The sequence below is a fragment of the Apteryx mantelli genome, chromosome 6 (genome assembly GCF_036417845.1).
Source record: "Apteryx mantelli isolate bAptMan1 chromosome 6, bAptMan1.hap1, whole genome shotgun sequence".
In the NCBI taxonomy this organism is placed as follows: Eukaryota; Metazoa; Chordata; class Aves; order Apterygiformes; family Apterygidae; genus Apteryx; species Apteryx mantelli.
The window spans coordinates 24,341,217-24,357,430 of record NC_089983.1 but is presented as its reverse complement, the minus strand read 5'-3'; the positions used below and the strand labels follow the sequence as shown (position 1 = coordinate 24,357,430).

The window sequence follows — 16,214 nt, the reverse complement described above, 5'->3', positions numbered from 1 at the left end:
CCGCCGCCTCTGGGTGAGGGGCAGGATGTGGCGCCGCTCGGCGCGTCGCGGCCTCCCCGCGCCCGGCCGCCCGCCGCCAGGCCGCGCCCCGCGCCGCGCCTGACCGAGGATTCACGCAGGCGAGCGGGCAGCGGGCCGCGCCGGGGGGGGGGGGGTATGCCGCTGCCGGGCCCCGGCGCGCCTGCGCACCGAGGGTGGCCGGGGCAGGCGGCTCCGGGCGGTCCCGGCCGGGGGCTGCGCCGCGCGTCCCGCGCCGCGCCGGCTCGGCTCCCTCGGCCAGCCAGGAGGCGCCAGGGTCCGCAAACAGATGCGAAGGCCGCGGGCGGGGGGGGAGGGCCGGGAGGGAAAGAGGCGGCCGCGCCGGGCGGGCGGGCGTCGCTGACGGGGCCGCGGCCGCCGCGGGCCGCCGCTGCGCCCTGAGCTGAGCGGCTCCGCCTCCACGTCCGCAGGGAGCGGCGGCGGGGGAGGGAGATCCGCGCGAACCCCGGCAACGGCTGCTGCCCTTTCCCCCGCGGAGGAGCAGGAGGATGCGGGTCGGAGCCGGGCTCTGAGCTATGGAGGGAGTCCTGTACAAGTGGACCAACTACCTGGCGGGTAGGCGGCCGGGAGGGCGCGGGGGGCCGCGGCCGTTGGCGGGGCGGCGCGGGGGGGCGGCGCGCGGGGCCCCGAGGAGGCGGCCGTTAGTCGGCAGGGGGTCCCGGCACCGCTCCCGGCACCAGCTGGCGGTTCGCAGCCCGGAACTGCTGCTTGTTAGCTCCTGCGCTGTCTGCGCCCTGCCTTCGGGGCAAAGCCTGCCGTGGCGGCCGAGCGCGCCCGCTGTGGCTCACGCCGCCCGCCCCGCCCTGCCCGCGGGCCGCGGCTTTGGTGGGCCACTTCCAGCTCTTTGCGGGTTAGATCGAGCTTTGGACGCTGAGACAGCAGGGGATACTATGTGACGGCCATCGCCAAAACACCTCCTGCTATTCCACGTATATTTATATTCACGACACTCTTCTGAGACAGGCCTAGCCAGTTTGCACCTTTGCTGGCAACTTTTGTGCTGTGGGTACTAATGCAGCTCCAAGATCCTCAAAACAGAGATGTGCCTAACTCCTGTGATTTTTCCTGTGGCTAAATACCTTTGAAGATCTGGATTGAATATTGCCAAGTTAGTTAAGAGCCCTAACAGAACAGAGACCTGAACTGCTGTCTTAAGTGTCGCATCCTAACATCCAAAGTATTGGATGTTTCCTTCCATCTTTCTTTTGCCTAGTAAATAGCTTTTATTTGTGGCATACAAACTTGCAGGGTATCTTCAGTTGCAGTTAAGGAATCATTTAATATTGCATCTTTAAATCTTCAATGGTAAATATAAAAGTTCTTTTAGTATACTTTTTGGATGGTAATTTTTTTTTTAATCTGTGCTCCCATATCCTAACCTGTAAAACTTACAGAAAGCTTTAGTTCTGGGTAATTTGTTCTGGAAATGCATTTTTAGAAGTGCTGCAGAGAGAAGTGTAATCAATGCTTGCATTTACTATCAGAATTCTAGTTTTGTTTGCCTCATCCTCAGGAATAATAGAGGTACCTCCCCCTGGAGGTAGCAATGGATAGATTGTACTTTCAAGGTGAGACAGATGTCTTTTCTGACACTGTAATAGGACTGATTGTCCCTCAGGAGCAGATCGGTGTTGGATCATACATCATACTTAATCAGGTCTCTTGTTTGACTGCTTTGACAGTATCTTGTTTGTCCTCTCATTGTCCTGCGCTTTACATGTGCTCTTCTACATGTGTGCGGTCCTGCTTCAGTAAATTCAGATTTCGAATGTGAAGTGATGTGAAAGTCAATTCTCAGAACTTGTAAAATGCGGGCCACGTTGCAATGATGCAAATGAAGAAAACACGGAGCGGAGTCTCCATGCACAAGGCTGTCCATAGTACCTGGTCTTTTCCTTTAGAACAAGCAATCAACTCACCTCAGACTAGCTTGTTTTGCTGTATTTGCTGTATCATGCACAATCTTGCATGTTGCTTGGATTGTCGATCCAGGAACAGAGTTCTAGCCTAGCTCCTGAATTTGGATAATTTAAATAAAGAAAAACTATGCACTTGCTTAATTCACTAACAGTCATATTTGGGTTCCATTACTGCATGAGCTTGCCGTGAACCAAAATGTACACGGCGTAATCTTGTATATATCTGAGCAAGTATGTGTCCATGCATACAGGGCTTCCAAAGAAAGAGAGCAGTTGTACTGCAGTCAGATAGCTATTTGATAAGATATTTTTCTCACTTCTCCACATTAAACGTGGAGATACTGATAGAGAAAAACTGTGGTTATAAAAGAAATAATGAATACAAGTTTCTTTTCAAAATAGTTTTGTCACTTCCATTTTTGTGACAAAAAAATTAGCAAAATGTAAAAGGTCAAAGGTAATGAGTCCTTGTGGTGTAGTTGGTGTTTGCTATAGACTTTACATTTAAACTCTTGTTATTTAATAAGTAAATGTTTAATAGTAACTATGAATGCTGGATAATAGACTCTCACAGGACTCTGCATAATAGACTCTTATGTCAACATGCATCTAACTTCCACTGAAAGTTAGTAGAATACCAGTCTCCAGAACCCTTGCTTGGGATATGTAGGCCAGCTGATTCAACAGAAGCATCTAATCATATTAGGCAGATTTTTAAATGATGTTAGCAACTTTCTTGTTACTCTATATTTTTGTAGCCAGAAATAAGACATACTGCTTGTTTTCGCTAACCATAGAAGCCAAGCAGTGAAGGAACTTGCTAATATTGCTGAAGCGTTGCAAAAAAATATTATTTAGCTTCCTCCTTCATTAAAAATAAACCCAAAATACAGCTTGTTTTTCTCACTCAGATAATGTGCGTGCATCTACAAATTTGTGAAAGTGTGAATTTGTTAAATATTTTGTCAAACATAGAACACTTTCTCAAGGGCCCAAGTTCATACAAGAAGAGGTATCTTTGTTTTCATTGTTTTGCTTGCTTCTGTAAGGCACTTGGAGTCTTTTCATGCCTTGCTTCTGTTTTTTCAATGCTAGCATAATGTGAGGCTGGAATAATCATCTATGCAGGGTCCCTTTTTATCAGTGCAAGACTTTAGAAAAACATTGACTTCTCTCCTCTGTGTGCATTTAGAAGTTGAGGGGAGCACAGAGTCAATGTTTGGCAATGCAGTGTAGCAGGGAAAAATACTGTTTTTTCATAATAAATAAAATAGCATTTTTGAGCTGTGTTTTACAGAACAGGGTCTTCGGTATGGTCATTTCACAGCTATTTATGTACTCTTTTAGTGTAAATAGTGATGTATATGTGTAACTTGAAATCTTTTCCTATGGGAGCTGGTATCCCTCAATGTTCATAGCTTTTTTCATTCTGTTTTTATATCAGTGTGGATCTGCTTATTACTTACCCACTCTGCATTTTGAAAGACATAAATGTTTACTGATATAGTTAATAATAATAATAATAATAAAAAATAGTAACACATTTTTACTTCCTTGTCCTGGAATTGTGGCATGATGCAATGGGGACTGGTCTTGCACTTCTTGAATTAGTGTTAAAACTTCTGATGACTTACTGTGAGTAGTGAAGCCTTTATCTGATATTCAGCAGTCTAGTACCTGATTGAGCCCCCTGTGTTCTAATGCACTGCCACTGGGTGGCTGCAGCTTGTTCTAAGTGCTGTGACCATACCGTTATATCACCACACTGGTGAGTTCATGGCCAGACAGCTATTGCCATTCCAACCCATAGTCCAAGCAGCAAGTTAGAAGTTTGGTGTCAGCTTGTAAGATAGAATGGTGATCTGCTCTGGTTGTCTGGCTGACCCAGACTCTAAAGAGCCAGTGTTCTTGTACTCTTTAGTTTCATGTCATTTTTAGAAACCTGTTAATTCAGACAAAGAGTGATTTACTAGACATAATGATTTGTATTCAGTAGTGTTAAAAATTAGGGCTTCTATTCCACTGAGTGTTGGGTTTTATGAAATGGTAAGTTTGCCCATAAAATAGCTGTTAAAAAAAAAAAAGTAAATTACTGTCATGGACCCTCTTTATCTGTTTAAAGTAGATTAGCATTTGTATGTGGTATGATGTTGCATGCAGTTCTCCCATATTTGTGCATATGCATAATCTGCTATGTTCTGTAGATGTATTGAAGATCATTAAAAAGTCTTGCTAATACAAAGCTGGTGAAAGCATAAGTACAGGAACTTGCATATGCTTTCCTCGCAAATGGACTCTTATTAATATAAGCCATGTCTCTGCTAGGTCATACTAGAAAATACGAGCACAGTGCCTGAAATTAAATTGTTGCTGAGCAATGAAGCTGGGCTACTTTCAGAGAAAATGGCATGTCATTAGTTAAGGATGAAATACAGAAGCTCTCACTGAAATACAGTATGTAGAGAAGATGATAACGTAGCAGTTACTGACGTCAGTCATTTATTTGTATGACTGTATTTATTTTTATGACTTTTTTAAAGAAAGTCTACCTGAAAAATATACCTGAATGAGAATGGTTCATCAGAGGTATGTAACTTATCAGCCTTCAAAATAGGATTTTTTGGTGGCTAAACTAAAATTTCATTCTATTGCAGAATGGAATATAGTGAAGACTGAAATACTACTAATCTTGCATTCAAAAAGAGTAAGAGTGAAATATCCATATAATATTAGTTTGGTTATAGAGCAACTCTGGTTTTCAGAGCACAGATTCTTTTCTTCTGGTGTGACACAGGCATATTATAATGTTTGCATATTTGATTCGCAATTTAGCAATTAGACTAAACTTTCCTTTTCATGTTTTTGATCTTGCTAGGTTGGCAGCCTCGATGGTTTGTTTTAGACAATGGGATATTGTCATACTATGATTCACAGGATGATGTTTGCAAAGGCAGCAAAGGAAGTATAAAGATGGCTGTTTGTGAAATTAAAGGTAAGAATTATAAGGAAATTTCTGCTAGAGGAAATTTTAGTTGTCAGGGTAATAGATAAGAACACCTTACATACCCTTTGTATCACAAATTTTTATATGTACTTTAAGTGTATGTACTTTAAATGTACTTTTATATACCTTTAGTCCAGTGTGATTCCTTCATAGTTCACAAATAATAATGAATGTAAATTATGACATGGCAACAAAGAAAAATGGTTTTAATACATAAAGCTCTTTTCTGAGATCTAGAACCTACCATATATTCCTTTACCTGTTTAAAAAGTTGTGTGCACATGGCTTATACTTGAAGTTACCTGAGCTAGTTATCTTAGTTTTACCATTTTTCCCTCTTATGGTCAGAGGTAGGAGACTGAATCATGAACAGTAGTTTTTCAGAAGAGCAGCTGCCGTGACCTGAAAGGGGAGATGTCTTTAAGGAAGAGCTTTTTTTTTTTTCTCCCTCTTGAGTCATTTTTGCTTTTAATGCTGTTAGCTGCATACATGCATAGGTGATGTATGTATTAGAGTTAGTAAATGAACTGATGGTGCCAGACTCTGAATTTAGCCTGTACATTTAGTGTAGATGTAGATCTAAGCTGTAAATCAACCTCCTTGGCTAATAGTAAGGCATTACCTAACTCTCCATTGCTTTCAACTCTTGGCCTTTTTCCAGATATCCCCAGAGGACTGCAGTTATGGTGTGGGTACTTGTACATTAAAAAGTGGGACTTATTTTACATGGGCCACTAAATATTTTTCACATGGTAACTCCTTTTGGTTACTGTTTTCTTGGTCTAGATTAAACCAGTGACATAAAAGTGGAAGATGCCATGTTTCGACTGTTCCAGTTGTTCATTTTGCTTGTCATCTTCTTTTTCCTCGTCTTCTTGTTCTTTTCGTGTATGAAAGATAATAGCTGAAGTCTGGATTTGATGCAGTCTCCTGCATCAATGGCAAGTAGGTAGTGGGTCTGGAGAGACTGTCGTTGATAACATGAAACTCAGCAGAGTATTCTAGTTAAAGACATAATTCTGAATATGATGGGCCATTAACAAAGTCTGCTTTAATTCTTGAATTTAGGACTCTGCAACCTGAATCCAGATTTCATCAAGAAGGGACATTCATTCAGTTTTTAGTTTAGTTCTCCATAAATATTTGTCCTTGCAACAAAACTTTCTGGTTTGCCATGGTTAGATCAGGATTAGCATACAACAGCTGTTACAAATTCACAAGCAGTGTATTGGTACTGCAGTAAGGGAACCTCACTGTGCTTGAGTCTGTCTGTTGTTTGGTAATTGATGTTCCTAACTGTTTATTCCACAGTGTGCTAAGGAGAAGGGCTGAGCTATTTTTTTGTTATTTGGCAGCAATACGTTATGATTTATGATATTACTATACGATTGTAATAAAAATGTTGAAGTACTTTGATCTGCATGTCATAAATAATCCTTACTGGGTTGAGGGTTTTTTTTTTCCTTCAAAATTATTATTATTTTTTTCCCCTCTGTTCTAAGTTCATGCAACAGACAGCACAAGAATGGAGCTAATCATCCCAGGGGAACAGCATTTCTATATGAAAGCAGTTAATGCAGCTGAAAGGCAAAGATGGCTGGTAGCTCTGGGGAGTGCGAAAGCCTGTTTGGCAGATACCAGAACAAAAAAAGAAAAAGGTATGTATGTCACCTAGAGCATGCACAATCTAACCACTTCTTCAAATGCTTTTTCAAATAATGATGGTACTAATCGTGTGATATAAATCCAGTATTATTGTCTTTAACTATAACTCTTAATTATTACTAGTGATCTATTTGGTAAATTCTCTTTTGATGTTTAAATTGTGGTAGTAACCAGTGCAAATCACTGTGTTGTGGTCTGTTTCTGACTTTATTTTGCTAATCATAGGTTTTATCACTTCTATGGTTTCTTTATTTCCTTTCCATTTTGGATTTCTGTGCTGTGTTCAAACTTGTCTTGCACCTGGTATCATCTGTGTGGTATCCTAGGGATGTTGCTGTGACCGTATGAAGCACCAGATCCACAAATGTTATGGATTAATAGAGTTCTGTTGATTTCAAAGAAACCTTTATCAGTTGGCCTCAGTTCAGACTCTCTTCCCTGTTTCCACAAATACCCCAATTCTGACTGAGTCTAACAATCAGATGGATAAGGAGTTTAAACTGAATTCCATGGGATTTGGGTGGCTAGTTCCCTGGGCCATTTTTGAAAAGCTGCAAGTTTCCTGGTTATATGCCTAATACATTTTTACAGACAGTATAGCAGTGATATTCTAGATCTTTATTCTGTACAAGGCACTGCAGAACCACTTGTATGTAAAATCAATGACATGCTTCATTGTTGAAATTCTGAATGTATTCAGCTCTGTCCCGCTTGATATTAAGGTATCCAGCATTTCAATATCTGGGCATTGTACAAGTTTCCTTTTATTGGAGACAAAAAACTACCCTATAACATCTCCCTGGATGAAATCACCTCCGTTGAAAGAAGGCAAGGAAGATTACATGTGAGCTTAAGAGCTGCCTTACTGAATCAGACTGAAAGTCTCTTATGAAAGTCAAGAGTAAAGTCTTGAGAGGGAATATAAGAAAAAGAATGTAAATAGAGTGATCTCTCCTGCGTATGCTGAGGTGTGTAACCTTACATACACACCTTTCACTCTTAAAGGTGGATGTAATCTGATCTTTCCAGGTCCTGAGCTCTTCTACCTGAAAAAGTTGAAACTTCAGCAAGTTAGGGTTGTTGCAGGAACAACGGTATTGTTTGTAGCAGTTATGAAGCCATTGAATTTCTGCTGTTTTGATTCATTATAGTTACTATTGTTTTTCTCCTCAATTTTTCTTGGATGACTTGATGTAACCATTTCCAGTCAATCTGTTGGGGTGGGAAATTTCATCCATTAAAAGTTTTCTACATTACAGTGTACCTAAGAAAAATTTCTACTTGATGTTTTTTAGTTAGATGCCTCTTTCTTTATGGTCATTAAAGTAGCATCAGTTATCATTAAGTACAAACTGGTGTCTACTTCAAGTAAAGTTCTTAACTCATTGCAGAATCCACTTTTCCTCAAACTAACTGAAAGTTTAAATGAATTTTTAAATGAAAATTTAAATGAGCATATTTTAAAATATGCACATAAATTGTATGCCATAATTGGTATTTCTTTTATTTTTTATAGAAATAAGTGAGACCAATGAATCTCTTAAAACCAAAATGTCCGAACTTCGTCTCTACTGTGATCTTTTAATGCAGCAAGTTCATACAATACAAGAATTTGTTCACCATGATGAGACTCGATCTCCTCCCAGCATTGAGGTATTGAATTTCTAGAATGGCACTGGAGAACAGAATCACAGAATAGTTGAGGTTGGGAGGGACCTCTGGAGATCAAATGGTCCAACCCCCCTGCTCAAGCAGGGTCACCTAGAGTAGGTTGCCCAGGGCCAAGTCCTGTTGGGTTTTGAATATCTCCAAGGATGGAGACTCCACAACCTCTCTGGGCAGCCCATTTCAGTGTTCAACCACTCTCAAAATTAAAAAAGTATTTTCTTATCTTCACATGGAATTTCCTGTGTTCAATTTGTGCCCATTGCCTCTTTTCCTGTCACTAGGTACCACTGAGAAGGGTCTGGCTCCACTGTCTTTACATCCTCCTATCAGATATTTATAAACACTGATAAGATCCCCATCGAGCCTTTTCTGTTCCAGGCTGAAGAGCAGGAGCTCTCTCGGCCACTTCTTGTGTGAGAGATGCTCCAGTCCCTTAATCATCTTAGTAGCTCTTTGCTGGACTTGCTCCAGTAGCTCCGTATCTCTCTTGTACTGCTGAGCCCAGCACTGGACCCAGCACTCCAGATACGGCCTCACCAGTGTTGAGGGGAAAGGATCACCTCCTTTGACCTGCTGGCAACATTCTGCCTAGTGCAGCTCATGATACTGTTGGCCATTTTGTGCTCGTGGTCACCTTATATCATCTGAAGTTTCTGTTGACATCTTATGCTTCTTTTCCTCTCCCTGATGCTGGGATATTTAACCTAAGGTCAATTTCTGAATGCTTTACAGTTGACTTTTGTGTAAGAGTTTCTATGTGCATAAAGTACCTGGATGATTTAACTGTAATTGTAATGTGTATTAGGAAACAATTGTGTTTTGAATCATTTGATAAAAGACCAGAAGAGGTGCCATATTAGTTGTGCAATAATTTGTCCTGTCCGAGATCTTTGTTGTAGACAGAGTAGTTGAAACTTCTGTTTCAATGAGTATTTGAAACCTATTGTTTTTTCCCGCTTTACTTCCTTGTATAGGAAGGTATTTCATTTTGTTACTGATGAAAGCTACCATTACAGATATTGGAAACTTGCAATGTAAATATGACCCTCTGAATACACACAACAAGTAAAATTATTCTAGTATTTCTGCTTTTGAATGAAATTTAGTGCTGGAAATTTGGAAGTGGCCTCCTACACGCCTTTGAGCAGTATGTGGACAAGCAAAGTAAAGCAGTGTTGTAACTTTGTAGTCACAGCACAGCAAAGTGTTGTCAGCTTACAGCAAAGTTGCAATTGACCCATAGACTGCTTGCACTGAAGCTAATAAAGCTGCATGCATGTTCTGCTGCAATTCATTTATTTCATAGAATGATCTGACACCTGTAGGAATTTAGTCATTCTAAGAGAAAAACTTCTTATATTTGCAATAAAAACATTATAGCATTATTTGCCAATACCTTAAAGAAATTCAGATGCCAAAAGGAGTGTTGTCACATCTGTTTATTAAAACTGACCTCATTGAAAAATGTATATTTGATTAAATAAAATGGGAAATGGAAGTTATCACTAGGTCTTCCTAGTAAGGAGGGAAATTAATGTGTTTTTTTTTTTGGTATTTGCATCTTTTCATTTTTTCGTGCTGATGATTGTGCTTTCATTTGTTTTCAGAACATGAATGAAGCCTCTTCCTTGCTTAGTGCCACGTGTAATACGTTTATCACAACGCTTGAAGAATGTGTGAAGATTGCTAATGCCAAGTTTAAGCCAGAAATGTTTCAGCTGCCTCACCCTGATCCCTTAGTTTCTCCTGTGTCACCATCACCTGTCCAAATGGTTTAGACATTTTAAAATACTATTTTTTTATAAGTGTCATATTGTTGGTTAGATGGGGGTGAAGAATGATAGGAGACTATGCTATCGCTATATGCTGTGATGTCAACAGATGAAACCTTCACTCTATTAAGATCAGTACCAGTCCTAAATATAAATCAATACTACTCCATTCCCAGTCTTTGTTTACCAGCCACCACATAATCAGACTAATTTTTCATACATATGAAGACATTTCTGATTGTATTCAGGTATCTCATAAACGAACAGAATCTAACCTTTCCTCAGTTCGACTGTTTGTTTTTTATAGTGCTAACTGTACATTGACCTTGCCTCTTGTTTAAACAGACAACTGCCTTGCGCATTAGAACACTTCAGCAAGATAGCATATCTTTCAATGTATATCATTCAGAAATGTTTGTATTAATCTAACATGCCCTATTTAACAAAAAGGCAAATCATGGTAAAGATACTACTTTCATAACTCTCCACTACTAATTATTTTCCTTAGGAGGACAGGCGATTATCTTATTGTATGTGTAATCATCTTAAATGTTCTTTTGATCATATATATAAAGATTCCAAGATCAGCAGTATTTTAGGTTTCTGTGGGATTCCATTTCTTTGTGCTTGGATCTCTTGTCTCTTTGTCTTCCATCCAATCAATTGACTTTTAAAGCTGAACGTTAATAATTTCAGTCAGTTGCTTTCTTTGATATGCATAGAGATTTGTCAGTGGTATCAGAAGAACCGCAAAGAATCAAGAGGCAGAATTTTAGCTTTTTTGTGTAATGGGGAATTGAAGCTGGCATTTGTTGGGGAAAAAATGTCCTGATGTTTCTGCAGATCACTGCAATTAAAAATGGATATATGAGTAATTCTGGAGCAAGAGAGAATGAATTCTATAGAAACCAGATAATATTTTAGGAAGTAAACTGTGTTTCTTGTGTTAGTGCTTTAAAACTTTTAATATTGATGGCAATCCATCCATTTTCATATAGCTACATAAGATATTTAGCCAGGAACTCTTGTTTTTAATCAAAGAAGTCACCCTCCTTTGCAGAACCAGTAAATAGAGTATCAAGTAGTGTTGTTATGCATATTACTCCTAGAAGTTCCTTATGACTTTTTTTTTTCTTCCCTAGATGAAGCGTTCCATTAGCCACCCTGGCACTTGCTATTCAGAGAGGTAATTTTCTATTTCATTAAGGTTTTTTTCAGATTCCTCCAAACACCTGCCTGAATCTGCCAGCATTAAAATCAAAAAGTGAGAGAAATTATTCATTGGGGAAAAACCTTAAATAAATAAATAAGCTGATCTAATTTTGATTGCTTGGAGATTTGGAAACTAAGGTGAGGATTATCAGTTTCAGTGGCAAATAATGGAGCTGTTGTCTCTAATACTCTGTAAATATTTCTTCATGCTAGAAGCTTTCTGCAAATGACTCATTCTGCTGAGTTCATAAAGTTATGCGTAGAGCCAAAACATTAAGGTTCTGTTTGGTTCAGTCTTTCATATTCTTGAATGATTTTCTTTTGCGTGCAAAATTGCATTCATACCTCAATTTTCAGGCTTTAAAATTGTGAAAATTAATAATGTTTTGTTGACCATGCCATTTTTAACGTAGCACAGTGAAAAATATAATTTATATTAACAATATAATATAAACACCAAAATTAATTTAGGTATATTAAGTTGGGGTATGGGTTGTTTATAGATTTTTCTTAGTAAAACATTTCATTTCGTATGCAGGAATAGTCACTCTGTAAAAGAACCAATTTCATCTCTTTACCGATTATCACAGCGACGCAGAAGAACATACTCAGATACAGAATCTTACAGTGATACTCCCCTTGAAGATTCTCAGAGTAAGTTTGGAAGAGGGATGGTTTTCTTCTGTAGAATTTATTCCCATATTTGCAGTGGGTATTTTAATGCTGATATCAGTATGAAGAAAATACTGCAAGTTTTGTTAGCTCTAGTTACACAAAGATTTGTTGTAGGTTTACTATATTATAAATCAAAGCAGTTTTGTGGTTCACTGTGTGGCTGACTTTTGCTGGCTTTCATTTATATTGACAAGAATCTTAAACCTGGTGTAGCTGCACTGAAATCAGTGGGACTACTTGTAAGCTAAAATCCTATTTCAGGTAAAACAGTCTTGAAACATAACCAGAACAGGGACATTTGTACTAATATAATCTTACATGAGCTGATATTCTGCTAAGTGGTGTGGAATAATATTATTTGCTGTTCGTTATCACAAAACAAAATCTCCTTCTGTGACCCCTGTGACTTGGGGGGAGGGAGGGCTATTAATTTCCACCCAGTGTATTGCTGAAAGTTTATTTCAGTGGCTGCTTGCCTTTTGTAGAGAACAACTGAAATTGGAGCAACTGTAGAGAAATGTTCTGAAATAGCACAGTCTTGCTAAGAATAAATCAAAGCAACTCATGAAAACTAAGAAGTGATGTCATGATCAGAACATTAGTCCCTCCTGATTAAATGGGCCTGCTGAGTTAGTAACCAGTTCTGTTTTTTTTCCTCTTGAATCTTATTGTCATTTGACTCCATCCTCACTCCTCTTGGGGAGACTTTAACTTGATCAGATTTTCTTGACTAGTTCTGGTTTAGTCTTGCTTCCTTCTGCAGTATCTAGTGCCTCACTTGGGTTGAAAAAACCTGAGGCCTGTGCATTGCTGAAAGCCCACATGAACCCCAAGAGGTACTAATGATTTACACTCTGTATCACGAAGCAAGCATTCCCACCTCCACACCATTTCCTTGTTTTTTTGATCCTTGCCTATTGCAAGACAACCATCGCTTTCACCTCCTCCACCAGCTTATGGTCTGCCAGCATGTATCCCAAGCTAATAAACATAGTTTAGACCCCATTCTGTGTCTCGTCGCTAATGTAAGTCAAGACATCAGTCTAGCTTCTTAATAACACAAGGCTTTGGTTGCTATGGTCTGGACTTTCTTCTGCGGTCAGATACCCAGTCTGACTCTTTTCAAGATTGCTAAGAAGAGTCTGTCTTGTGGGTCTATGCTAGTACCTGCTTTTTTGGGGGGGGGGGGCAGGGAGGGTTCCTTATTGCATAGCTCTAGTCTGTAGCTCAGTTCCTCTGTTCACTGTTTTCTTTTTCTGTGAAAGAAGCTCCTTGTGCTACCTTTCAGTTGTCTTCGTTCTTCCTCTTCCCTACCAAATAGTCTATCAATACCCAACTTGCAGTAAGTCATCCATTTCATTTTGATCATAGAAAAATGTTTGTCTGCACTCCACAGATTACTGTCCTTCATATTATAGAAATCATTGTAAGAGAAAGTTATCTGACTTACACTAGCTGAACATTCTTCATCCATCATCCTCTGCCATGATGTTGATTAGAATATTTCAGGAAAGGTCCAGAGTAGTTACACCTTCTGATTACTTATGTATAGGAAATATTTAGCAAATAGAATAACTGACAGATTGGATGAGTTGGTTGAGGTGAAATTTAAATACTTATTGATATCTTCATAGGATCTGCTCACTGTTCTAGAAGTGCTGTCAATGGAGATTTGGTATCATCAGCCATTCCTGAAGAAAATAGATCAGTGTCTAAGGAAAGATCTGAACTGGAAGAGACTCTTCCATCCTTTTCTTCCTGAAGAAACTGAAAGTGTTCAATTTTCTATAAATAATGCTATGCAAAGGCTGCTGTAATTATACTGTTGTTATAGGAAGTAGTCATTTCCCTTTTTAGAAGGACTTCTCTGCACTTTATAGAATAACATAAAAACTATCTTTGAAGTGTATTTTATATAGTTTATTTGCAAGAGTATTTTCCTAATATTTCACAGTTTGAATGTGCATTTTTGGAACAAATAATGGTTTAACAGATAAGCATCTACATTTGTAAATGTAGCTCTTTTAAAAAGTGTGAAGGTCTGATTGATACATTAGTAAACCTGCAAATTATAAACTTCAGCAAAAGGGTTTCAAGTTTTTGGAGAAAATGTAACTTGTGCCATGGGCCTGTTGGTCATTTGTACAAACTCTAGAGCAGTCCTCCTGGAGCTGTGATACCACTGCAATGGCTTTTTTGCCTGTGTAAGGGCTGTGGGATTAGGTATTAATGGGTTTACTTTAGCAGCTTGATGGTAATTAACATTGCCTTCTTTAAAAACACAAGGATATACATAATCTGGTCCTTATTTTTAGCCAATGAAAGTAGAAATATTTAGTGTATTTTTCTAAACAAATGTATAAAAATAACTTAATATAAAGCATTTGTACCAAACATTGGATATTTAACAATTTTTATTTATTTATTCTTTTTTGCATCAAAAATTTCTACCTACTCTCACTTCTAAAGATCTACTAAAGGCTTCAAAATGTGCATAAATTGTTTCTGAGGTGTGTAGTATCACAAATGGCTAATGCAGCACTGCTAAGATTTATTCTGCTGATTAAGATATCTTTTTAACAAAGTATTATAGAAGCAAGAGCTGAAATATTAGACCATTAAGCTGCTGTTGTAATGAATATTTGTATCTATACATATTTTATTTATGACACATTTATACAAAAAAGGGGCTTCTGTTTTGCGACTTCTTTGTATCACTTCAGGATGGTATATGCCAGGAGATGGATTCTAATCTCAGTTATGTCAGTATAAATTTGCATTAACTGTAAGTGAGATGAGATTCCGCTTCTCTAAATATTTGATGAATAATATAGTAGAACAGTGCCTGCTAGCACCTTGCTCCATAAGGTTGCTGGTGTTTGCATTGTAAGCTTTTGGGGTTTTTCATTTAGGGATAAACTTGGTCTATAAAGTCTCAGCTGTAGAGCACTTTAAACAAATGGTTTACTGTTTTTGATCTACACAAGTGTTATGTACAGGGGTTTTTTGCACTCAAGCACATACCAAAATCTGTTTTTATAATCAAATCTTTAATTTGGTTTAATGAGTCTTCCTTTGGTATATATGAATAATTTGGTGTTTTTGAAGCAGGCTGGAAAAGACAGATTCCTTATAAATTTCTGAAATGTTGATTTATCTGAATCAAAAAAGGTCCAGATGTTGACAGAAACATATGAGCTGTTGCCAGTCTAGAGTACCAGTTACAAACCATTATGTCTGGAACAAATAAAATGGAATGGCTCGTATGAGTAAAGTTATTTGTGGATACAAGCTCAGAACTGTCATTTGTGCTCAGATTTGTCAGTTTTCATGTAACTAGCATTTGCGTATGCGTATCAGCCACACACACATGCTTGTACAGTTTTTCTGAATGTTTGCTTTAATGTATTCTGTATTACACTTCTTCAGTCTTATGGCAATTGTAAAAATAAGTATTAAAAAAAAGACGTGTTCAGTGAAGTAAACTTCGCAGAGCAATGTGAGTATTGTCCTGACTCTCATACACTGTCTTAGATCTGCTTGCTGAAATGTCATTGAAGTTTCTGCCGGCTTGTGAAGTGTTTAGTACATATCACATTAATGGATATTTATTTCTGGTTTTCAACTATTACAGAAAAAGTAATTTGGACTCTACACTGTGCGGGGGGAGGGGGGAGATCCATGAGACTATCTGGGCATGCAGCCTTAAATCATCATTGGAAATACTGCCACAGATATAGGATTATTTAAACTTAAGTTGTAATGCTCTAGATTTAACAGTTGCATATAACTGTATCAGTACTGTTTGGGCTTCTCCATGTCACTAAAGCTGGAATGATGTCTCAATATATATGCAACATGTTCTCACTAAAGTTAAATAGGCATTTTTATGTACCTGTGCCAAACTCTACTGGTAAAATCCCAAAAGGTTTTTCAGTGAGCTCAGTGGAGATGATGTACCTTCATACTTTAAGCAACTGAATCTAAGAAGTCACTTCTGAAAATGATACTTAGCTGACTGAATCACAGTGATCAGTGTGTAGTAAGACTTTAAAAAAAATCTGGATTCTGACTCTTATGTTTTCATTCTTTGAAGATTTAGAGTTTAGGGGTGAGCTAATCAGTAATGCATAATAGTATCAGTACTCCTTCTGGTGGAGAATGGGAGCTGAATCTCAGCAAAGGATGTACAATTAGTACTTCTAATTTTGTTCTCCCTTGCTTTTTAAGAGATAATCTGAAGCCAAATTCAAATTTTCT

The 16,214-nt window shown here is 38.7% G+C and overlaps 1 protein-coding gene across 3 annotated transcripts; it reads left to right on the top strand.

Annotated features, from left to right (window-relative positions):
- Positions 1-11: 11 nt before the first annotated feature.
- Positions 12-15,593, top strand: PLEKHA3 (pleckstrin homology domain containing A3). Of its 3 annotated transcripts, none has more exons than XM_067298994.1 (9): positions 12-119; positions 450-594; positions 4,834-4,950; positions 6,465-6,620; positions 8,144-8,280; positions 9,903-10,067; positions 11,210-11,253; positions 11,860-11,933; positions 13,589-15,593. In XM_067298994.1, the coding sequence occupies exons 2-9, from the start codon at positions 555-557 to the stop codon at positions 13,714-13,716; spliced, it is 861 nt and encodes a 286-aa protein (XP_067155095.1). In that variant the 5' UTR covers positions 12-119; positions 450-554; the 3' UTR covers positions 13,717-15,593. The 3 variants fall into 3 exon arrangements, with proteins under 3 accessions (XP_067155095.1, XP_067155094.1, XP_013816019.1); XM_067298993.1 differs by having other exon boundaries at positions 11,818-11,933; positions 13,589-15,592; XM_013960565.2 differs by lacking the exons at positions 12-119; positions 450-594 and adding an exon at positions 965-1,344 and having other exon boundaries at positions 11,818-11,933; positions 13,589-15,591.
- The last annotated feature ends 621 nt before the right edge of the window (positions 15,594-16,214 follow it).